The sequence below is a fragment of the Dermacentor albipictus genome, chromosome 3 (assembly GCF_038994185.2).
Source record: "Dermacentor albipictus isolate Rhodes 1998 colony chromosome 3, USDA_Dalb.pri_finalv2, whole genome shotgun sequence".
In the NCBI taxonomy this organism is placed as follows: domain Eukaryota; kingdom Metazoa; phylum Arthropoda; class Arachnida; order Ixodida; family Ixodidae; genus Dermacentor; species Dermacentor albipictus.
Window position 1 is genome coordinate 150,634,570 of NC_091823.1, and position 25,953 is coordinate 150,660,522.

A 25,953-nucleotide genomic window follows, 5' to 3' on the forward strand; every position below is an offset into this window, starting at 1 on the left:
GCCCAAAGGGATGACTGTGGCAACCCTCGCCGACACTCAACCTATCTCCATAGTCACGCTTTGCCCTTCTTCATCACCAGCGCCAACCTCAGGTTTGGATGAATCTTTCCCTCCTCCAGCCGTTCTTGGTTCTTACCTAACAGCCGCGCAGTCCGAAGCCTTAATGGTGGTCTTGGCAAAGCACAAAGCCTGTTTCGAAAGTTGTTCCCCTGTGTTGAGCCTAACTCCTGCGGATATACACCGCATCGAAACCGATGGTTCCGTTATAATACGACAACGCCCCTATCGTGTATCGCCGTCCGAACGAAAGGTCATTGAACAACAGATTGCTGACATGCTTGCGCGGAAGATAATACGACCTTAATCTTGCCCATGGCGTATCCCGTAGTCCTGGTAAAGAAAAAAGATGGCTCCGTTAGCTTTTGCGTGGATTATCGAGCGCTAAATAAGATCACACGCAAGGACGTATATCCGATACCTCGAATTGATAACGCTTTGGACACATTACAAGGGGCGGAGTATTTCTTCAGCCTTGATCTTCGACCAGGATATTGGCAAATTCCGATGACCGAGACTGACCAAGAAAAGACCGCGTTCCCTACACCAGACGGACTTTATGAATTTAACGTGATGCCTTTTGGCCTTTGTAACGCTCCTGCCACATTTGAACGCATGATAGACAACGTACTTCGTGGTCTAAAATGGAAGACCTGCCTCTGTTATCTGGACGATATTGTCATCTTTTCGTCTGGCTTCAACCAACACCTTTATCGATTAGACGAAGTTCTCAAGTGCCTTGCGAATGGTGGTCTGCATATCAATAGAAAATAATGCAAATTTGCAAGCAAAACGATAAAATTATTGGGTCGCGTCGTCTCAAAAGATGGCATCCAGCCTTACCCCGAAAAGATTAGTGCCGTTCTCCTATTTCCGCACCCCCAGCAACAGGAAGATCTACGCAGTTCCCTCGGCTTGGCGTCATATTTTCGTAGATTTACACGCAACTTCGCAGCAATAGCAGCTACTCTACACAAGCTACTGGTTACCGGTGCCTCTTTCACGTGGACTAGTGACAGCGAGTCGGCTTTTCAAGCTCTTAAGCGGCATCTTACTTCCGCACCAGTGCTTCGCCACTTCGATAATCGAGCCCGCGTCCTACTCCATACTGACGCAAGCGCACAAGGTATTGGCGCAGTACTTCTGCAACGTAATACAGCATCTAAAGAGCAAGTCAGCATATGCCAGCCTAAATCTTTCTGCACCTGAGCGGCACTGCACCATTACAGAGCAAGAGTGCTTGGCCATCGTTTGGTCGATTCAGAAATTTCGGCCATACCTTTACGGCCGCCACTTCACCATCATCACCGACCATCATGCTCTGTGTTAGCTGTCATCAATGAAAAACATATCAGGACGCGTAGGACGCTAGATACTCCGCTTTCAGACCATATGACCGTATGACTTCACTATAACGTACAAGTCTAGAAAATGCCATCATGATGCAGACGCATTGTCTCGCTGCCCACACTCACTCTCTCCCGGTAACGCGCCGTCGTCTTCCCCACCCCGTCATTCCGATGCTACGCCTGCCTCTCACCAACTCTCGATAACGCCTCTGGACCAAGTTACGCTTTCATCACGCTCTGATTTCGTCTCGCTTCAGCTCGCCGACTCCTACTGTCGAGCTCTCATGGATCGCCTTAGTGGGTTCACCGAACCACCCAACAGCCGCTTGCGACGCCAACTTCGACAATTCCGCCTTCAAGGTGGCGTGCTACACCGCTACTTCACGCTACTTCCACGCTACACGCTACACGCTACACCGCTACTACACCGCTATTCACGATGACGTATTGGCTGGCCACTTAGGCTTCCACAAGACTTACGACCGCATAAAAACCCGCTGCTTCTGGCCTGGCCTATCCACAACGGTGGCCAAATACATTGCCTCTTGTGCGTCATATAAGCACCGCAAACGTTCGACATCCCCTCCGCCGGTTTACTACAACCTCTCCCTTGTCCGGACGCACCTTTTGAATTTGTTGGCATTGATTTATATGGTTCCTTGCCGTTGACACCCTCCGGTCACCGTTGGATTGTCACTTCGGTCGACCATTTAACAAGATATGCCGAGACTGCCCCTCTTCGATTCGGCACCGCTTTTGAGGTCGCGGACTTTTTCTTGCACACCATCGTCTTGCGCCACTGGGCTCCTCGCATGCTTCTCAGTGACCGTGGCAAGGCGTTCATTTCACAAGTTCTCGAGGAAGTTCTTCGGGCCACAAATACCGTCCACAAATCTACTTCTACCTATCATCCGCAAACAAATGGCCTTACTGAGCGCTTTCACCGTACGCTGTCTGACGTGATTTACATGTGCATCCGTCCGGACCACACTGACTGGGATAAAATTCTTCCTTTTGTGACATTCGCATATAATAGTGCTATTCAACGGACTACCGGCTACAGCCCTTTCTTCCTTGTGTGTGGACGATCTCTTTCCACCATATTCGATAGAGAACTCTTTTTCGCACTTCCTTCGCCTAACGCGTCGCTTCCAGAAGATTTTGCTGCCCGAGTTGCACATTGCCGTCAAATCTCCCGGCAAAGCAGAGAAGCTACCCAAGCTGAGCGCAAGCGTGACTGCGACAACAAACGACGTGACCTAAGTTTTTGCCCTGGAGACCAAGCCCTGCTTTGGACTCCAGTCCGCACCCCAGGTCTCTGTGAGAAGTTTCTTCCACACTACATTGGCCCATACACCGTTGTGCAGCAAACATCTGCAGTGAACTATCTCGTCCGCCCAGTACACTTCATCACTGACCGGCGCCGCCGGAATGCCGAAATTGTTCACCTCTCGTGGATGAAGCCTTTCACTCCCCGTTTAGATAGTCTCTAACCTGCTTCCATGACGCTTCCATGACGGGGGTAAGTTAGTGTAAGCAGTATTAACGTACTTCGTCGTTTTCATTTGTACATAGCCATCATCTGCCCTGTTCTACTTCTTCGTGCGTGAGCTGGGGGCGTTGCCTTTTTTGGAATGAACAGCGCTGGGCAACGTTATCGGTCTCGGTATTTTAATATATATATATATATCTATATATATATATATATATATATATATATATATATATATATATATATATATATATATATATATATATATATATTACGATATCATCCAGCGATGCTCCAGAGACGAGCCGCCGCAAGAACGGCGATGAAGTTGGTCGATGCCCTTGGCACGAGCGAGTGTCGGCCTGGCTTTCAGGTTGCAGTGTACATAGCATGTAAGTAGCCTCTTTCGTTTGTGTCTTTCCGCACGTAACATTCTGAAGGAGGTTATCAATCCTCCTCCTCGCCGCGAAACTCCGAAGTGGTTGGCACATAGAAATTGTCACCATGCCTCCCGGTGAAGAATCAGCCTCTGTAACGGCTTCGGCTTGTCCGACTGCTTCAATCGCCGCGGTTGCCCCACATCGAGACCCAGGTGTGTTCTCTGGCCGGGAGGAACAGCATGTTGACGACTGGCTCAAGCTCTATGAACACGCCAGTGCTAATAATAGGTGGAACCCAACGACTATGCTCGCAAATGTCATCTTTTATCTCGGTGGCACCCCACGCGTGTGGCACGAAATACATAACGACGAGATAGCCACTTGGGACAGTTTCAAAGAAAAGCTACGGGAACTGTTCGGTGACCCCATCGGGCGCAAGTTTGCCGCTAGAAAGGCTCTTACGTCTCGTGTTCAATCATCTACAGAGCCATACCTTTCCTACATCGTCGACGTCTTGGCTCTATGCCGTAAAGCTGACGATCATATGTCCGAAGCAGATAAAGTGGCACATGGGGTAAAAGGCATCGCTGATAGCGCTTTAAATTCGCTTGTTTTCGGCAATCTCTCGACTATCGACGGCATCGTAAAAGAAGGCCATCGCCTTCAACAACCTAGGAGCCGCCGTATGTCACACCACGTTACGCGGCTACCTAACACTGCTGCTACGTCGACATGTGAGGGTAGACTGCGTCAGCCCACCACCTGTGACGACATCACCCGTATTGTTCGCCGCGAACTCGAGGCCGCGTGTTCGCCAGCTTTCCCCACAACGCCTCCCGATCCGCCTTGCAACTACCATTGCGATGATTCAGGCCGTCGTCAGACAGGAATTTGAGAACATGGGTTTGAACTCCGTGTGTTCCACTTCTCAGCCCAGCATTCCCCAGCTCTCTATCGGCCCTCCTCGTCCCCGGCACTCCTTTTCTGCCACATCTCGCCGTAGACCCTCCGAACAGCGTACCCCTGATGACAGCCCGATCTGCTTCCACTGCTGTCACATCGGTTACGTCGCTCGTCACTGCTGCAACCGATGGCCACCACCACCTCGGACATACGCTGCCCGCTATTTCCGCACCCTTGAATCTTCTGTTCCCTATGCCACTCGCCATGAACCCACTGCCGCTGATGCTCCTACACCAAACCTTCGCTACAGCCGCTCGCTCTTACCTTGACACCATCAGTCTCGTTCACACCAACCCCGTCGCTTCTCGTCACCACCTATCGCCTACAGGATCGAGCCGGAAAACTAGTCACTGCAGCTTCTCGAGGTCAAGCTGCGTTGTCGACACTGCCTTCAAATCCTCTGCTCAAATTACCTACGAATCGAAACCTTCTTGACGTTTACGTTGACGGCTAACCTGCCATGGCACTCATTGATAGAGGAGAACATCTTTCTATAATGAGTGCTGCCTTCCGATGACGACTGAACAAGCTCCTCGTCCCAGCATCGGCACGCGCCGCCCGCGTTGCGGATGGTGGCACTGTGCCTATCATCGGCATGTGTGCGGCACGTGTCAGCATCGCCGGCCGCCACACTCCTCTCCCCTTCACCGTAATTGCTCATTGCCCCCACGACCTCATTAATAGCCTCGATTTTCTCTCCGCGCATTCCGCTCTTAATGACTACTCTTCCAGTGCTCTTCGCCTCGAGTTGCCGATGCTCACAGAACATTCTAACGCGCCCCACTGCCGCTTACGCCCCACCAGTTTTCTTCACCTGCCGCCAAAGTCAATAGCCCACATTGAACTGTTCTCCTTCCCACCAGTTCCTGATAGCGAGTACCTCATCACTTCTCTGCCCGACATTGCAATACAGTATGATGTTAATGTATACATTACAGTATACTCACAGTATACTTACTATTACTGCGAACGGCACTCATATGCCTGTCTCTAAAGCAAATTCTACCGCAAGGTATTTGCCTTGCCACTGTTGATTATCTCGACGACCAATGCGTGGCAGCGTTATCGACCGATGGTTCTCGCGAGCTTAGCATGCCCCTCGCGCTAGCCTCGGGCGCCGGTCCCGACATAAATAAGATGGTTGCGACGGACCTGTCCTCTTGGCAAGCTGAAGACATTTGCCAAGTATTATCGTCCTACCGAGATATTGTCGAATTTGACGATTGACCTTTAGGCCAGACGCTCGCGGTCAAGCATCAGATTCTTACTGTCGATGCTACGCCTATTCACCGACGACCGTATCGCTTTTCTGCGTCGGAATGCCGAGTGATTCAAGATGAAGCGAACGAAATGCTAGATAAAAAACATCATTGAGCTTTCTTCGAGTCCCAGGGCGTTACCTGTGGTGTTTGGTAAGAAGAAGGACGGCACGTGGCGCTTTTCTGTAGACTACCGTCACCTGAACAGCAATACAAAAAAGGACGTCTATCCGTTCCCACGTATAGACGGCGCCCTTGACTGCCTGCACGGTTCCAGCTATTTCTCGTCTATTGATCTTCGTTCGGGATATTGGCAGATTGCTGTTGACGATATGGAGTGAGAAAAGACCTCGTTCATCACACCTGATGGCCTATACCAATTTAAAGTAATGCGGTTCGGATTATGCAACGCCCCTGCCACTTTGAGCGGATGATGGACTCTTTGCTCCAAGATTTCAAATGGTCCACAGGCCTCTGCTACCTCGACGACGTCATCGTCTTCTCGCCAACGTTCGACACTCACCTTGAGCGTCTCACATCTATACTTGGTGTATTTCGAAAGGTGAAGGTGCAACTTAACCCGTCCAAATGTCGTTTTGGCCACCGATAAATTACTCTTCTGGGCCATCTCGTTGACGCTTCCGGAGTAGAGCCTGATCAGGGCAAAACACTCGCTGTCCGGGATTTTCCAGTTCCGAAGACAGTCACAGACGTTTGAAGTTTTGTAGGGCTATGCTCGTACGTTCGTAGTTTTGTTCCCGATTTTGTGACAATTGCGAGACCCCTCACTAATCTTTTGAAGAAAGGCGTATAGCTCGCGGGGTAGTGCAAGAAGCCACCGCCTTCTCTCGTCTCGTCGCTCTTCTAACCTTACCACCCATTCTCGCCCACTTCGACCCTGATGCCCCCACAGAATTGCGTACAGGTGCCAGCGGTCATGGCGTAGGTGCCGTCCTAGCCGAGCGTCAGCGTGGCCGAGGTCGCGTTACTGCTTATGCGAACCGCCTCCTAGCACCATCGGAGAGCGACTATTCCATTACAGAACGATAATGCCCTGCTGTCCTATGGGCGGTTGCGAAGTTTCGTCCTTACCTTTACGGTCGCACGCTTTTCCGTAGTCACTGATCATCATGCTCTCTGCTGGCTCTCATCGCTCAAGATCCTACAGGCCGGCTTGGTCAAAGGGCTTTGAGGCTACAAGAATTTTCATACTCCACAGTGTACGCCGCCTGCACCAATGCGTTGACAGCTTGTAACGGTACCCTGTTGACGACTGCGACTCCTCCAATATTGCTAGTGCTTCTTGCGTATACTCTGTATCACAGCTGTTTCATTTAGCCGACGCGCAACGCTGTGACGCCTACATCAGAGCACGCATCGACCGTTTCAAACACTCTCCGGCCGATGCTGCTCTACGCCTGTTCGTCCTCCGCGACGGTACTCTGTACCGTCGTAACCTTCACCCGGACGGCTCTGAGTTCGTACTTGCAATACCTAAACACTTCCACTGCATCGTTCGAGAAGAGCTTCACGACGCACCAACGGGAGGACATCTTGGCGTATCTCGAACCTATGACCGTGTACGTCACCATTCTTTATTGCCGGGCTTTGCCCTTTCTGTACGACGTTACGTCGCGGCTTGTGAACTTTGCCAAGGACGCAAGAAGCCTTCCCGGCTACACGCTGGTTACCTGCAGCCGCTCGACATCCCAGCCGAGCTCTTCCTTCGTGTCAGCTTAGACCTTCTCGGCCAATTTCCCCAATCTACAAAAGGAAACAAGTGTGTTGCAGTCGCCGAGGACTACGCGACCCCTACGTCGTAACCCGTGCTCTTCCGACCAGTTGCGCAGCTAATGTTGCGAGCTTCCTCCTGCATGATATCGTTTTGATGCATGGTGCTCCGCGTCAATTGCTAACGGACAGTAGCCGTATGTTTTTGGCCAAAGTCATTGATGACATCATGCATGCCTGTTCAATACAGCATAAATTTTCCACCTCCTAACACCCCGAAACAAACGGCCTCACTGAGCGTTTGAACCGCATCCTTACAGACATGCTATCCCAATACGTTTCAGACGACCACCGTGACTGGGACTTGGCTCTGCCTTACATTACCATTGCGTACAACTCTTTCCGTCTCGAAACTGCTGGTTTTCCCCACTTTACTTCTTGTATGGCCGCGGACCGACGCTTGCATTGGACACTGTGCTTCCATCCGCCACAGCTCCAACTAGAGATTATGCCCGTGATGCAATAGCCCATGCTGACCATGCTAGGAAACTTGAGCGCGCTTGTCTACAAGTGTCTCAAGACAAACACAAGCAATGCTAAGACCTCCGTCACCGTGTTGTACATTTTGTGCCAGGCACCCTCTTGTTGCTTTGGTGACCATCTCGTAAAGTTGGCCTTTGTGAAAAACTGCTTTCCTGTAATACAGGCCCATATCGCGTGCTCCGCAAAGTGACCGATGTCACCTATGAAATCGATCTAGCCAGGCGCACGATGTCCTCCGCTGTGACAACCAATGGCATGGTCACGTCACCCGACTCGAGCCCTACGACTCGCCACGTGCCTTGAATATTTACCAGCAGGTTGGTAGTATTACCATGTCATCGAGCGATGCTCCATAGACGACAACGGCGATGAAATTCGTCGGTGCCCTTGGCGCGAGCGAGTGTCGGCCTGGCTGCCTGGCTCCAGTGTAAATAGCCTCTTTCGTCTGTGTCCTTCCACACGTAATTATATATATATATATATATATATATATATATATATATATATATATATATATATATATATATGTGTGGGGAGAGAGGGAGGGAAACGTTATTTTACAGGAAAAGAGTTTAAGTTGGCATGGTCACAAGGGGACCCTCAGTCCAGGGCCCCACTGGCCTCTGCCATCTTCGTGACCTGGCCATTACAGACTTTTGTCCTGCCAAGATATAACGGACAACCTGTGCCTTCAACTACTCCATTGCGTTAGTGCTATTTGGCCTACGAGGGCACTTACTTCATTCCTAGCTTACACGTATCAGGATGGATGTTTGAGTGTACCAAGGGCAATTGGCCCTATAGCGAGTGGGATGCTTTTCCAAAACACACACTGGGGTATTACAAAAATTTATAACTCTACAAGTGTTTTTCAGGCGTTCCATTAAGCCTGCAAAGTTTGATGTATTTATTTTTTTGGCTAGAGCACGTCAACTGGGATATCGTTCAATATTTGATTTGTGGCTTCTGGATTTTCCGGCGTTTCGAGAAAAAATTTAAACTTTGCACTTTTACCGGTAGTGGCAGTGACAGAAGCGCCCAAAATATTCAAATATTTAAAATATTGGAATTTTGGCTGTCACATATGACTTCTCTGTATGTCATACACGCTTTTTGAACAACTCGGTCATACAGTGTGCCTTAGAAAAAAATCAGGTTGATTGGTGTCTCCTAGCTCAGGCTGGCAAGAGGAAGAAATTTTCACCATAACGCTAGAATGTTTCTTGAAAAAATTATAAACTGGAGCATAAGTTTCTGATTATTTTAAACATACATTTCATACATTTCTCGTACACTTCTAGCATGTTTGAATAGGAGTTGGCGATATAGTTGCGAATTTCGCGCGTCAAATTTCGCCGTAGTTTAGCAACCTTTCATGTCCCCCATCCTAAACACTAAGTTGCCTGGGTTGTAAAAAATGGGAATGGCACGGAGTTTCGTCGCCATCACTCATCTAAGAGCCAGTAGAAAATCGGTACACTAGAAAGCACTGTGGCGATCGCGTGTTGCACGGCCTCTTTGCGGATTTAGCTGTAGGTCAATCTAGCTGAAGACATTGCTGTAGTCTAGGTCAAGCTAGTTGGAGTTGATTTCACCACAGTGTTTCAATGTTTACATATTCATACATGAGGCAAAGATACAATGTGTGGTGTGGAATGCGGGAAGATAACGGCGACATAAACACAGCTTGACAGGCCCCACATCCCAGCAATACAAGGCAGAAAAGTGACAGCATTCATAGTCATGAAAACAAGTAAATAGGCAGATAAATACATAGTGACATTGGTACAACAAGGAATATAAATATACAAAAACGAAAAACGCATAAAGATTTGCACTTCTCGAGAACACAAACAAATTAAAAATCGTAAAAATGCAGCATCTCATGGTGCATTTCTTGCACCAAGAAAACACATCAAGAAATACATAATGTCAGTAAGAAAGATTGGACATATCCTGTCGCGAACGAAGGCGCAATCGTTCTAATGAAAAATTGAGCGTGTTTATTATATGGGGGAGTGAATGTTTCAACATTTGGAGACCATAGTTTGCTCGACATCTAGGAACCTTTCAATAATTGCTCTGTCTAGTAGGTCGAGAGGAGGTGCTGCGCTCTAAGCATGCTGTGGAGGTAAGAATATTATTGCCTTTGTTAAATTAAGTTTTCAAGGAGACTAATAAACAATATTCATACATGTTCTAAAATCTTAATAATTTGAATTTGTTGAATAAAGGCGAGGTATGTGCATTATATTCGTTATTTGCTATAGAACGTAATGCATTTTTTGAAGCGCGAGTAATTTTTTTTTTAGATTGCAGGGTGCCACTGCCCCACACAAAAAGACCATAGCTTAGCTGTGAACAAAAAAGCGTGTTATAGATATTTAACATCTGAGCAATCGGCAGAAATGATTGACATCTCCTAAGCATGCCTAGTGCCTTAGCTTTTTTCTTACAATTTCACCATGGGGATCCCATAACATATGCGCGTGAAAAATTATTCCCAATGCTTTTGCTGTTGAAGAAAAATCAATCGCGAAATCTTTCATGTATAGCTATGAAGTATCTGTGTACGTTGTTCCCTTCGATCGAAACAGAACAGCTTTGGTTTTTAAGCAGTTGATTTGTAGGGAGTTAACCGTCGACCATGCATACAAGTCACCTAGTGTTGTGTTTGCTGCTGAAATATTGTCATTTACGTCTACACTTGTGGAAAACAAGGAAGTGTCATCCGCATATATGACATATTGGATTGTCTGGGTTATGTTTATCATGTCGTTGGTATAACTAATGCAAAGTAGTGGCCCCAATATACTACCTTGAGGTAAACCTTGAGTAGCTTTCTTCAAGGACGATTGTTCTGTGTTTATACTGACACACTGTAGCCTATTGCTCACATAACTGGCAATTAAATTCAGTGCACTGCCTCGGATGCCGTAATAGGGTAATTCTTGTAATTTTGCAAAAGGGTATTGTGATTGATCCGGTCAAAGGCTTTAGAGAAGTCAACAAATATACCTAGTGTAAGTTTCCTGTCCTCTGTAGTGCGTAATATAATTTCCTTTTGCTGTAGCAGTGCTACCTCTGTCGACAGCCCTGACCTAAAACCGTACTGAGCCGGCGTAATCACCGAGTGTTTTGTAAAGAAATTAGATAATAATATGAATATTTGTTTTTCTATGGACTTTGAAAACAATGGTAGAACGGATATGGGCCTATAGTTTTTCAATCATTTTCGTCTTCCCCCTTAAACAGTACTGTAACTTTTGTATGGTTCATACGTTGTGGGAAAATACCTGTGCCTGATATGAGGTTATAAATGTACGCTAAAGGGAAGACTAATATATCTATAACAAAACAGGTTGAAGCGTTCTTTAAACCGTCAATATCTTCCAATTTACTTTTCTTGGGTTTTTTAAAAACGCACATAACCTCATGTTCATCTGTAGGGGAAAGATAAACTGACCAAGCTACTTGTGAGGCTGACATGTAATGTAGTGCAGTAATGTCCCTGACGCTGTCTACCGACGAAGTTAGGCGATTATTAAATTTCTCTACCAATGCTTTGCCCCTGTATGTTCGATCCCCTTCAGTTATCTCTTCTACAGTAAAATTAGCTTTATGAAATGTGGTAATTGAATTTATTTTGCTCCACATATCCTTAACCCCTGCAGCACACTCGAACATGCAAGAATAATAATTGCGCTTCGCCATTTTCATAAGTTTAGTTAAATAATTTCTGTACTTCCTAAACGAATCCAATGTGTCTGGATCGCGATTTTTCAAGAATAGTTGATACGTGCCATTTTTCTTATTAATCATTTTTAACACCTTCTTTGTGGCCCATGGTTTCCGTGAACTTTTCGGCTCCTTTATTTCTCTATATGGAAAATATCGCTAGATAGGGGAAATTATCTCCATAAAATTGTCATATGTGGCGTTTGCTGATGAGCACGAAAGCACTGCTTCCCAACTAGTTCTGGAGATATCGTCTCGAAACTGCGAAAGAGAGTTTTCAGTTATGTTCTGGCACCGAAATATGTAGGTTGGCTTTTGATTCAATGTGGCACTTATGAATCACTAGATATATCGGCAAATGATCACTATGTGTAATGTGAACTGTCACAGAAAAGAGGCTTTCACGTGGTAAATTTCTTATAAACAGGTCCAATAACGTGGCGCTGGTTGCTGAAATGCGAGTTGGTTCCAGTATCACATTTGGCAACAAATATGAATTAAGAAGTATGGCAAATTCCGCTTGTTTTGATGTATTGCAAAGCAGGCCAATGTTTAAATCCTCAACTAGAACTTAATTGCACTGATCTATGTTAACATAAGAGAATATCGCGTCTAGCTGCTGAAAAAAACCATTTAAGTTGCCGTCGGGTGGATGGTACACCACAGCGATAAGAAGCTTTCCGCATTTCAAACATATTAACTCAATATCTGACGTACATGAAGATAGGTGATCAAGTAGTTCATAATTTATGCCTTGTTTAATAAGCATACATACGCCTCCACTTCTTCTAAGCGATCTGTTCATGAAAACTCCGTTATAACCTTCTAGGTGCATGTTATCATTTGCCAAAAACCACGTTTCTGTCAACATAATTACAGAAAAAGAAAAACTGAAATCACTAAGAAACATATAGAATTCATCCTGTTTGCCACGCGCTGACTGCATATTAAGATGAATAAAAGTTAAAGGTGAATAGCATTTCTCGACCTTTTCATACCTTAAGACTGACGGACTAATGCTATAAGTGCTCATATTAGTTTCTGAGAGGTCAACAAGAAATCGTGTATGGTTAAATCCGAGTTTATTGCGAAAGCAATTTTGCGTTCGAAGAACAGTGCAACGACAAAAGCAGCGACAGCTATCCTTGTAGAACCAAATTTACAACCCCAAACAGGATAGGCTGTACAAATGAAAAATTGTAACAAACAAGCTACAACACCACGAGCCTTGGTACATCCTAAGAAAATAGAAATAAGTAAAATAAATTTTCCCAAACAATTTATACGCGAAAATGCTGTTTTTACATGGTAAAGCAAAGATTTCATGAACCAACAGAGAAGCAATGTCATGAGCATGTGCGCTACTTGTCTTATTTGGCAACAGAAAATAAGCATTAAATAAGTCGCCGATGTTTTCTTTTGCCGCAGCGCCGTAATATTTTTGGCCATAACACAGACCGCCTCATTCGCTGCACCGATTTCAGGAAGAACTGGTCATTTTGTTTACATCATCACTGTTTTCCATTTTGATCTTTGGTGCGTTATCAGTCTGCCGCGCAAAGATTTTTCCATCGCGCACTCAGACATACTTCCAACCGGTCTCGCGCTTGCGCGCCGTAGCTTGACCAAGAAGTCGTTTCAATTCTGGGCACAGATGTTCATTTACGAACACCGCTGACCGAGAGTAAATGTCGAGATCAGAGCGCTTCAGGCCTACTGCGCGCGCACTTCTCAAAAAGGCATCCTGCCTTTGTCTCTGCTCGAACTGCACGACATTTTTTTTGCTTGGGTTGTGTGCCGTTGGAACTCTGTGCGCTCGTCCGATATCAGTCGCAGCAAGCGGAACGCCCACCTTCTTTCCAATTTCTATGACCATTTCAACTAGGTCTTCGGAGGGCTCGTACGGAATACCTTTGATTTCGACATTTGCTTCCGGGAATACTGCTCAGCCCGAAGTATTCTGCTCTCATGGTCGTGTACCTGTCGCGCGAGATCAGAGCACTGTGCCTTTAATTCATCATTTGAAACTCTCAGCGCTTGGTTTTCTTTCCGAATTTGTTCATTCTCCTTGTTTGCTGTAGCCAAAAAAGTTTTATTATCCCTTAGTTCCTTGCGAAAATCTCGCTCGATTGTGTCTTTGAAATCCTTGAACTCCGCCCTAAGTTCACGCTTCAGCTCATCAAAAAGTAATGTTGGGTGCGATCTTGTACGCGTTCCAAAATAGAACGGAGGCGGTTCGTTCTTTACGTCACGAAATAGGCGGTATGTTCCGTTCCGTTCGTCCGATAACAGACGACACGGAATGAGTGACAGCAGATATCACGTCACAATTGACGTCATGGCGTTCGGCACGGTTCAAATTGACGAATCTTATTTGGCTCGGTGGAACGAACCGCCCCCGTTCTATTTTGGTACGCGTACAAGATCGCACCCCTGGGGTGCGATCTTGTACGCGTTCCAAACTCGAACGGAGGCGGTCCGTTCTTTCCGTCGCGAAACTGGCGGTCCGTTCCGTTGCGTTTGTCCGATAGCAGACAACACGGAATGATTGACAGCAGATATCACTTCACAATTGACGTCATGGCGTTCTTCACCGTTCAAACTGACCAACCATGTGCGGCTCGGTAGAACGGACCGCCTCCGTTCTATTTTGGAACGCGTACAAGATCGCACCCCTGATCTCCTTGGACATACTTAAACCAAATAGCTATGCCAAAAACACAAATTGATACAAATGGCAGCAATGACAGCAGCGGCAAGAACAGTGAAAATCCAGAAATGAACCGATTCCCAACCTGCGTAAAAGATGCGGAGAGTCCACGAGCACACGTGAAGCCTGCTGCCGCTCTTTCTGCCAAGTGAAAGAGCAGGCGGTGTGCTCGGTGCTTTTGGAGGGTCCGTACAGATGAGCCAGCGGGGCAGAAGGGTAGTGCCACAGTCGAACTTCCGTAAATTGAAAGATGATGCTAGCGTAGGAAATGCACCTTTGCTAGCGTATGAAATGCAACGATAGCGAAGCCACCAGAGCCGGATTGCAGGATTAGGTATCAGCAAAATGCCTGCGTAAAAGATGCGCAGAGTCCGTGAGCACACGTGAAGCCTGCTGCCGCCCTTGCTGCCAAGTGAGGGCGGCAACAAAGACGTTGGTGTAGTGATCGTTGATGCTGCTTAAATAAACTCCAGCAAACTTCGTAATATTGTAATAAGACCTGTCATTGCGTCCAACGGACACGATACCGGCCGTGGCCTGCTCGGGTACGTTGCGTCAGCACCACCCTGCCATTTCAAGCGGGTTCGAAGACTATGATGTGGAGGGCTGGCTCGTCTCCTATGTATTAAAGGGTGAGCACCTACAATAAGTGGGATGATTCGACGAAACTCAAGAACGACCTGTTCTATCTGAGCGACGTTCCAGACCTGTGGTACCGCAAACACGAACGCGACCTATGGACTTAGGTGGAGTTCAAAACTATCATCCTGGAGGTGTGTGGGAAGCCTACAGTCCGAAAGCTTCGCTCCGATCAACTTTTGTGAGAAGGAGCTCTGCAATGCAATGAGGCATTCACTAGTTATATGGACAATGGCGCGGATTTCTCCAAGAGTGTCGTCGCGGCAAGGGCGAGAAGCGATGAGATCATGCATATTTTAAAGAGGTTTGACGAGGATGCCTTTCAGATGCTGTTGGCAAAGAACCTCAGCACTGAGGCTGAAGTAGTGACCTTCTGCCAGAGCGAGGATCGGTTGAGCGCGCAGCGGCTCACCACGCGCATTCATTGGTAGGCTCCCTCACTGGCGGGATGGCTACCGCAAGTGACTGCTGCCCCGGGGTGCAGATTAAACAGTTTGTTCGCAAAGCTTTCATTGGTGGCTCTCGCAAAAGAGGCGCCCTCCTATTTGTTGACGCCCTCGCTGCAGCCGTGATCCAGGATCATGCCATGACCTTATTCATGATCATGCCACTGAGCACATTACATTTACCTTTCACAACGTTCCTGTTGCTGGACCACTCAGCTGTGCGCACATCCCCACGGTGCCCACAACACCGACCTGTATAGCAATTCAATCAACAACGCGGACATCATTGTTTCCAGTCCGGTTAGTGCCACATCATTACTGGGTGCAAAGCCGATAGCGCACACCAGACAACTAGTGGATTTGTTACCACTCCGGAATTGCTGGCCATGTGGCGCGTTTCTGCAGACCCAGGATGCCACCTATTTCTCGCTTCTGGTAATCTACATTGATGTACTCGCCAACAGAATTTCAACGTCGTGCTTCATATGATCCGCCTTTTAATTCCTTTAGCCCAACGGATGAATCCGCTTTCATGAGTTGTCTACCGTCTTCACGGTGCCATTGACATATTTTGCCCATTTGGTGTCAGCCTACCACTCGGTCATAGGAAAAAAACAGTCACTGCAGTTCGCGAGGCGAGTTCTGCTAACGCTGCAAAATTCTCCAGGCCCTCCATTTCCCCTAGTGACATCACTCATGTGATTGCGGAAGCAGTAGAGACATTATCACTTATAGGCATAAAACCAGCCATTTCGGTAATGCATGCCCGCCACTGCCGCACACTTCGGGAAGTGAAGCCGCCGCTTTCAAGTATGTCTCTATCTATGCACACCTAGTACGCCACACACTGAGCCATCAGGAGCCTGATCAGTGCGAGTCGTCATTGACGAGGAGCTTTCTTGGGATGGGACATTCTTTCAAGCCATCAGGCCACCATTGACTGCGCTCGCGCCAAGGCTGCGCTCCTTCCGCTATTTTGGCACAACATTTGAAGAGCGACTTCCTGCCAAGCTTGTCACAGAAGACACCGCCGTACCACCACAGTCATCTGTGATCGCCCCTTTGTCGTGCGACTCCCTATTTGATGGTAGTGTGCTTTTCGTACCATCTGACCTCTTCTGCTGTCGCCGAATGGTTCCTCTGCCGTTCACTGTGCTTGCTTTCCCGGACTGTGCCACATTCGCGTGCGTATCTAACCCAACGTCGCTCCTGCTTCATTTCCTACGCCGCGAATGCCTCTCTGGTTGTCTGAGGCGGCGACCTTAGCGGGCATCGGCCACAGATAGGCGGATTATTCGTGGAAGATGACCGACATGCTCACTCGAGGCGTAATCCAGCGATCAAGAAGTCTATGGACATCATCAACTGTTCATATTAAAAAGAAAGGTGGTTCCGTCCGCTTTTGTGCCGATTATCCTCGTCTGATTATGATGAGGTGAAGGTACGTATCCTTTACCGTGTAGCGACCATCCGTCATTTTTGCCGTGCCTCGCCGGGGAGATCATTGTTCTTTGCTCCAGCAAGCCAGTTACCTCTCCTTGCTTCGCCATGGGGGGTCATTGCCCCCTGCTCTTTCATAGAACCGAAGTGGCTACCCGACTGGAGTGCCACCACTGCTACTCGGAAAAAAAGCCAATCAGGTCTTTGTTCATAACCTGTCATAACGTGTGTTCTTTGCCTCCGCTAAACCGTGCTCCCAACAAGTGTACATGCAGGACATTTACTTTTTTTTCGGACATTAGCCTTAGACGTCGCTGCTCCCATATCTGCTGACAGAGACGACGACTGATTAGGTGTCCTGTCATCTCTGCAGAGCTTCGGCTTCGCAGCTTTTGGACCAAGAATCCCCGAGTTTGGCTTATGCAAGTAGATGCTCGATTTCAACTCCGGTACATCGCTTCACAGATAGCAAAGTACCTGCACGTCGTCACCACGCTACCCGCAACATTTCCGATGCTATCGACGACTTGCTAGCGGGTACACCTACGGCAACAGCATGCGACGAAGTTTTAAGATGAATCTGTTCCAACTAGGCCGACTCGCTGCTATGCTTCAGTTCATTTCTAGTTCTTCCGGCCCTCTTTCTACTTGTCCGAACTATGGCTCAAACAACCCAGCAGTTCTGGTAAGCGCTCGTCCTTGTGTTGCCCTTTTCTTTGTCCCTGTTTGTTTGCGCGCAAAAGCTTTAAGATGAATATGTTCCAACTAGGCCGACTCGCTGTTATGCTTTAGACCTGAAACGCACGGTCCTGCAGCGCCTAGAGCCACGCAACAGATTCGGCTCCAACAGCTCTTCTCCGAGGAATTCGGCCACCAACAACGGTCACAACTTTTGCACTAGTTGCGCTAGTTACTGGGTGAGCAGTCCGCAAAGGAGAGCCAGCTTCAAATTCTGCTCGATCTATTCTTGAAAAGCCTCCCACAGTCCACACGCATGGTACAGGTGACTAACTGCACTCGCTGACCGCATGCAGGACTATTCCTCTACGGCACAGCTACCTACCACAGCTACGACAATCTCAGAGACAGGAGGCTGACTCTCGCGCCTGAAGGAAGCAGTCAACCACATTAACAGTGCACTGGAGAAGGCGCCGACGCATGTCAACACTGGCTACCAACTTCGGCGCAGCCATTCGGATTCGCAATTTCCCAGTGCAGCTAGAGAACCGCCGCGGCGATTCTGCTAGTACCATCGTCGCTTTCGCTATTGAGCAAGTCACTGCGGAAATCCGGTTTACCTCGCCTTGTCTAACCGTGGGGGTAATTGCCCCTGTTCTTTCTTGGAACCAAGGTGGCTCTCCGACTGGGACGGCACCACTGCCACTCGGCAAACGTACCTTTACTCTAGAATAAAGCCAGTCGGTTCTCCGTCCTCAAGCTGCAAAAACTTATGTTCCTTGCCTCCGCTAAACTGAGCTCTCGACAACCGCGCATAGACGATCAACTGGTCTGCCGCCAAAGAGCCCAATGCTTCCTTAGGCTGATCGCTGTAATGCCGCATTCGTGACGCCCAACTGCTTCTATGAATGCAAGGACATGCCTTGCGCCCTTTGTAATGCACCAGTAACATTTGAACAGATGATGGACACTATCTTGCGTGGCCTAAATTAGCAAACATGCCTGTGGTTTTTAAACGACGTTGTAGTGTTTGCGCGCACCTTCCAGACAAATCTTCAACGCTCGGAACAAGTTTTGACCTGTCTTACGCAAGCAGGCCTTCAGAATAACATAAAGAACTGTTCTTCGGTGAAAAACAATTACCTAAATTGGTCTATGATGTTTCCGAATGTGGCGCACTTCCTGATCCCACTATTATGGGCGCTGTAGCTGAACTTCCTAAGCCGAGGACACTTCATGCACTCCGTAGCTACATAGGCCTGTGGCCATATTATTGCGGTATTTTTTTCGCGAAATTTTTCGCTGCCATCATTGCGCCCCTGACACCACCATCTGCCGATGCCAGTGACTTTGCCATTTCATCTGATGAATGTGACACCGCGTTTCCCTCCTTACGTCGTCTGCTTACCAGGCAACCAGCTCTATGTTAGATGCGAATGTTGCTACGTAAATTAACATTCACGCTAGCGGCGTCGGATGGGCGCAGTGCTAGCACAACAAAAATCTGTCTGTGGCCGTAATGTCGTTGCCTCCGCCAGCCTAACCCTCACCGAAGATGAAGCGAACTACTCTGGTACTGCAAATAAATGCTTAGCCATTGTGTGGGCTTTTGCTATATTTTAACCTTAACTTAAACCTTGCACATCGTCACAAATCACCATGCACTTTGCTTGTTGTTCTCCCTCAAATACCCGTAACGATTACACCACGTCCGGTTCACGCCGCGCTAGCTGTATACGTAAAGTCATATAGCTGAAGGGCGTGCAGTAGATGCCATCAATGCTTCCTTCTGGCAAAAACGGATTACAGAAGGATGACACAGTTATGTGACATGACAAGTGTGAGCAACCCTTGACGATCACTGCGTGAGATGCATTACGGGGCTGGAAGTGGGTGGGCTTTACTGCATAAGGAATCTCAACATATGGTAGGCAACTATAGATGAAGAAAACAGAATAATCTAGATTCCTGAAGAAACCATCTCCAAATTAAGAGAGAGAGAGAGAGAGAATGAAAAGGAATGGCAGGGAGGTTCCCAATTAAATTTGACGATAAGGTTATTAGCATTAAATGAATGTAGGGACACACCGTATTACCACTGCCAAAACGCGTCATGCATAAGGTCATTGTATGCATACGTGTTTCTCGTGTATCTCACTGTACACGCTGAGGAAGCTAGCAACGCGCGATCTGTGCACCTACAGTAAAGAAGGGCCTACCCAGTGACACTAACCAGTGATCCAAATTGGCTCGAAAAGACTCGTTTAAGTGGCCAGAACCCAGTACAACAAGCTGAGTGAACCACGATGGTGTGAAAGATTCATTATGTGAGGCACATATGGAGCAACCATAATTGTTCCGGCGCTTGGTTTCGAACCTTGGTCAACAGCATCGAGCCAGAAACCAGAGGTTGTATCTATGGAAAAATGGACTACCCGGGACCGAAGTTTGTGAGAAAATGGGTAGACACAAACACATATTCGTTTGGTCTCCTGAAAGTGCTGGAGAGTTTCCAGAGAACGCAAATCGTTATTAGTGATGGAATTAGGACATCTCCGCGTGCAATTTGGAATCGGCTAGCCCAAGACAGGGATAATTTGAGATCGCCGGGAGAGGCGTTTGTCCTGCAGTGAAGATATATATAGGCTGACGATTTCGCACAAAAGGAGTAGATGACCAAGAGCCGCCCGCCGCTAGTAACAGGATCGCCGTAAGCGCTCAAATTAGGCTTTTTTCAACATTCACCCTCTTAGACACTTCTGTGCGAAATATGTATGTTCGGCTGCAAGAAGCGCCAAGTTTTTTTTTGTTGTTGTTGCTGTCACTTCATTATTTTTTTACGTACGAATAAAAACAACGAAATATTCCCGCACACTTTCCTTTTCCTTCTTATCTGCTGGCCTCGTTAGGCCGTGCCTATCTGCAGAGGCCTTAACGTGGAGACATTAAGCAAGGTAACACTTTTTACGATATAATGAAACTATGCTAACAGGAATACGGTGTAAAGGCGCCTGGGTCCTCTCACGAGACATTTATGGTGTACTGGCTCCGAGCATCTCACAATGCAGTAAATATGCACGAGCTTTCCATGTTACAACGCACGACAACTTGTCCGATGAACACACGATAAGGCGCCTGAAAGTGATAAGACCGCGTGCATACCAGTCGAGACGCAAATCTGGAGATTGGTAAACTGAAACGTTTTAAAGAAGTATTCGTCGCAAAAGTAGCCACGCCTTCCTGGCTACTCAATAAGCCATCGGTGAGCACTGCACATCAATACTGCCTCCTGCACTTGCAAAAGAAGGGGAAAGGTTAAAATTATTGCCGGCAGCTCACACGTATATATCTCGCAAATGCCCACACAGCCCGGTAGTCCTGTATTTTCCCACCAGCAAATCAGTTTCCATTTGCAGGCGAATGTTTCGAATGTATTTCAATTACTCGGCGCACCGCGGACTGACCTATTCTATCTTTATAAATTTCTGCATATCTTAAGATGAGCATGGCACTGACAGTCTTAAGGCATTGATAAATGTTGCATGCAGCCATGTTATTGCGCATTTACACAAACGTCTGAAACGTGCACTTCAAAGCAAGGATGCCAATGTCAACGTGATGTAACGCTACATAACTTCTGCTTGCTAAGGATGCGGCATCCTCATTCCTGTAAATGTGCCGTTTTCAAAGCCTACTGAAAACCTCCATCCGCGTTTGTTTTAACTGTTCAGTGCTCCTTTGATCTGTGTGCGAGAACAACAAAAATCTGCTAAAGATTACCACCTTATCTTTTCAGGCTATTTATACGACCGACTGTTTTTACTGCACTGGGTCACGCCTCGTATGTAAACTACGCCCAGCCTCACTATAACGATTCAGTTGAAATCCTCAAGGAAAAACTGACGAACTGCGTGATTATACCCCCGTCTATATACGAGCCTCCTAAGGATCCCAACATTCTGCCACATACCCACACTCTGGCAAGTATGCTTCCTGAATTGTTGTGTCAGCGTTAGGAGTCTCAATGTTGAAAAGTCATGCTCATCCCACACACTGTGCGAATCAATGCAAACCAATTACTGTGCTGCTTGCGTAAAGCCACGATATTTGACGGTGATTTTGGCGGCGATTGTTTCTGCTCTTCGGCGTTTTAGAGCCTGGTGACATGAACGATATCACTGGTGGTCGGAGTGGAGGACGTTGCGAGGTTGGCTGGAATAATTTCGCAGGTGACATCAGTAACTGATGACTCACACGGTATGGGGCTTTGTAGCAAGACAGGAGTTTCTAGCAAAAGCTTACACGACGAAAAGGCAACCAAAGCAGCAATGAGAGGCTCACTCAAAGTGCACGCCACATGGACAGAGGTCATAGCGACATTTTGGTTCTTTTGTGACACTGACACGCGAGTTTGTGCAAGTTCTCGAGCGCGGCCAACTTGAGCGATGGCAGCGCGGGTATAATCATTTGTCGAAGTCGTAATCGATAGTAGCAAAATGTCTACCGGCAGTTTAGCTTCACCGCCATACAACAGGTAGAACGAGGAATAACCGGCAGTGTCTAGACCAAAAGAATTTTATTCGAGGGTAAGGTAAGGTAGGGCGATGTCCTAATTGCAGTGATCGGCTCGAACCTATTTCGCCAGCATATCTGTGAGTATCTGGTTCAATCGCTCGGTCAGTCCATTGGATTGTGGATGGTGTATGGCGGTAAGCTGATGCAGAATGTAGGAGACGCGATCAATGACCTCGAATAAGAACGTACGAACCTAATCTGTGAGCCTTTGACATGAAGCTCCTTACATACAGATTACGTCGTGTATCGGAAATCTGCCACATGATTCGCGCAGCTGGTTGGAAGAGAGCGCGTATAGGCCTATCCGGCTGTGTAGTGAGCAGTGACACCAAGTTCCCCGACGCAGATGTTGCAAAAGTGCCCAGGACGCGCCAAGCCAAGACGAGCGAGTGGCTCTACCGGAACTTCCAGTGGCTTCACGTAACCAGCAGGTAGCAGGGGTAGCTTCCTCCGGCGATGACATGACTCAGAGGCTGCGATGGAACGTCGCAGTAAAGATGCAAGACCTGGCCAGAAGAAGCGGCGGCGTTCTCCGTCGTAAGTTAGGGACATGCTGAGATGTCCGGCGATGAGCCCGTTGGGAAGATCTCTAGAACGGTCGAATGGAGGTGCTTTCGATGACGAGGAGGAGATTGACGAGGAGGAGTCCCATTCACATGAAGTGGAGGTCATGTTAACTAGCCGATAAATTTTGTTGTATAATGCGATGGGTTGATCGCTTTTTTTTACTTCTATTCTCCTTCTGTACCTCAATAATAAGTACCCGTCGTTAGTGCTGACTTGTATCAAACAAATCCGCATGCGGCGATGTCTCCATAGGCCGTTGTGAGTTTGCTGCCGATGAATTCATTTGACGTCGCCGATTACGTGCACTCAAAGGCGGCGCAACAAGAGTAATTGCGAGTGTATTGATGGAAACGCGTACACTAGTCAATGAAGTCACCAAAGGCGCGGGTTAATAAAAGCTCTGTGGGAGCGGGTAGGGACATGATGTTACCTCTCATGCGTTAGCGCTGTACCGCCGATTCAATTCTGCTGCATATGCCGATCAACTGCCGTTCCCACTGCTGTTCTTGCAATTTTAAATTCCGCAAGGGAGCTGCTTGAAAACGTACAAAGCTAAAGTCTCACTAACTTTTCAGTGCTTATTTTTAATGTTACTAGGGGGAGGTGCCACAAGATATATTTAAAGGAGGAGCAGCGCCAGTAAATGTACACGAGCGCTGGTGGCAAGGTCGCATTTAGTTGTCTGCGGTGTAAGCATAATAAGAAAGTATTCAGTTGAGTAGAAAATTCACAGCAAGAATGGACTACGTTGTGAAACAAACAAATTACTCGGCTTGTTAAGTCTGCTCAGAAATCATCGAGGTGGGAGCACTTCCCAAACGTGACGCGAACTTCAGAAATAGAAAATAAATACCATATACAGCAACTATTAGCAATTCTCGCCCTGAACTACCTATCTTCTAAATACATTCCCCATAAACACAATATCTAAGATGCCCGCGGGCGAAAATTATAAAGCTGTTAAAGAAGCACTTGCTTGCTACAATTACGATAACACAGAGTGCGATTTCTCCCCTTTAAAAACGAGGCAGGGTGAAAACCTCGCAGCTCAAAAGAGCCAACAAGCGTTACGCATGAGTCAACTAGCAACAGTTACACATGTGCGACGCCATGCATAAAATAGATGCAAAAACTTAAAGTGAGCGACAGCTGGTGCGAGGACTTACCGGGCCGCATTAAAGCAACAATTTCAGTTCTTGCAATCTTTAGTAGCTTTAACATACAACGCAATGCGCTCGTGCAGTCATGCTGCCTAGCTAGCGCAATGCCGTAAAAAAGCGAAAAACAATATAGGCGGCAGACGGCATTCTGAACTTTAGCGAAATGACTTTAAACCGCATGCTGCTCAGCAGACGAACTACGTCGCTTACAGGTCTAACTACGATCAAGTGGCTAAAAGCACCGACGCGACAAAGGAAAGGATGAAAACAAGAAATTTCCCGCAGATGCGACGATCCATTGCTACCATTGCTCCCAATGATGAGGCTTTGCGGGGAATGATTAGAACCGTATTGCTGGCACGTTTTCGCCGGTATTTTAGCCCCCCCACCCTGCCAGAATTCTTCTTGTACATTCCTTGAAGCTTTGGCCACCCCACACTTGCGAAGGGTGTTGCCTATTTTGCTCTGAAAACATCAATAAGACAGAGAAGCACTATCAATGACGCACCAAAGTACGGCGCGCGGCTGGCTCCTCTCCCTTGTGTTCTGCGCAAGGCCGCCACCAGTTGCGTGTCCATCGGCGCCCACTACGCGTATGCGGAAAACCTGACACGGAGAAAAAAAACAAGTACCTTTCTAGATGTCAGGGACGTCAGAGGTGTCGAAGGGGTTACGCGACAAACTATCCGCGTCTTGGCGCAGGTGTCGGGTCTTCTGAATCTCAGAGTATGGTAACTGTTGGAGCCTGAAAGCCCAAAGACTACGCCGACTAATGGGATCCTTTAAGATGGAAAGCCAGCAGAGAGCAGGATGATCGCTTACTACGGGAAAGGTACGGCCGTGAATGTAAGAACGGAACTTGGCAAATGCCCAGACAAAAGCAAGGCATTCCTGCTCCGCAATAGAATCATTGCGCTGTGAGTGAGAGGAAGCGGCTGGCATAAGAGATAGCGCGATCTTGGCACACTTTGTTGGTGGGCTGAGGGAGCGCCAACACCATGACCACTGGCATCCGTACGCAATTTTGTTAGGAAATTTGGGACGAATTGGGCGAGGATCGGTGGTGAAATCAAATTCATGTTGAGACGAGATAATGCTGCAGATACTGGAGGTACCCACAAGTGTGTGAAGGGCAGGAAGGGTTTTTAGGTGTCTTTCGCGCACAATGCGGCTGTATCTCGCTCTTTGTAGAAACTACTATCTTAGCTAGGCATCCTAATGAATGCTATAATCTTATCACTGAAACAGCAGCGATTGCTGAACGTGACTCGGTTAGTAAGCCGTTAATTGCATTAACAGATAAAGAACTGGTTTTTTGAGGTCACACATGTGCTCTCGTTCGTCCTAAGGCGGCGGTCATGTTTTTGTAAAATTTTGAATGCATACTAATGTCGGTTTTATGCTTGTGGAGGGCGCTTTTTTCTTGGTGTCTCAGTATATATGCCTGTTACTCAAAAGTAAAGTCAGTTGGAAGTCAGCGCTTGACGCCGTTGTTCTTTTGGTCCCTGTCTATGTATGCGCAGTAAGTGATGTCTAAAACAGCAGAATACCAACCAGCCCGTACCCAAACCCTGCTTCATAACTTTGAGTTGTAAAGCAATTCGTCGCTTGTTATAAATTCGGTATTTTCGGTACACGGTACGGGTTTTGTCAGATTGGTTTCGCTGTCTCCTCCGTCATAATCCGGTGCTTCGTCAGTGGCGTCTGACCAACTCTGGATTCACCCTGATGCGCCATCACGCCAAACGAGGCGCATCACGCCGAAGTTTGGCAGTCTAGCCAATGTGACGACAGTTGCAAGCTTGGACAGCAACCAGCCTTTCGATCTTGCAGCAACGATCCGACAAATAGTTCGGGAAGAGCTCAGCCTGCACACGCAAGTGGCACACTCAGGCACTCATAGCTTCCGCCTACCACCAGAATTTGAGCCAAACACGGCATCCTTCTCCCGGTATCCTGCTGCGAGTGCCACCGATGATTATGAACTTGCGCCCCGACATCAGCCACTTCTCTACGACAGAGGCGCTACTTATGACGCTCGGCCACAATGACCGCAGCCGCGTTTTTTCCCCGGGGCCTTGTGACATCTGTCAGGCCGCGACAAGAAGAGCACCGACCCCACTACCACGACGTGACTTATGAGCAATATAACGGGTTTCAGCGAGGCGCAGAGACACGTTATCCACATTACAACGAACTTTCTCGCCGCCCGCGGCAGCCTAGCAT

At 47.6% G+C, this 25,953-nt stretch overlaps 1 protein-coding gene across 1 annotated transcript in view; it reads left to right on the forward strand.

The window, feature by feature from the left end:
• The window catches only part of LOC135920026 (uncharacterized), a 130,628-nt gene that overhangs the window by 67,715 nt on the left and 36,960 nt on the right, over nucleotides 1-25,953 (forward strand). Inside the window, exon 4 of the mRNA XM_070536520.1 lies at nucleotides 21,222-21,405. Within this exon, the coding sequence (XP_070392621.1) occupies nucleotides 21,222-21,405 (184 nt within the window). The remainder of the gene's footprint in view (nucleotides 1-21,221; nucleotides 21,406-25,953) is intronic.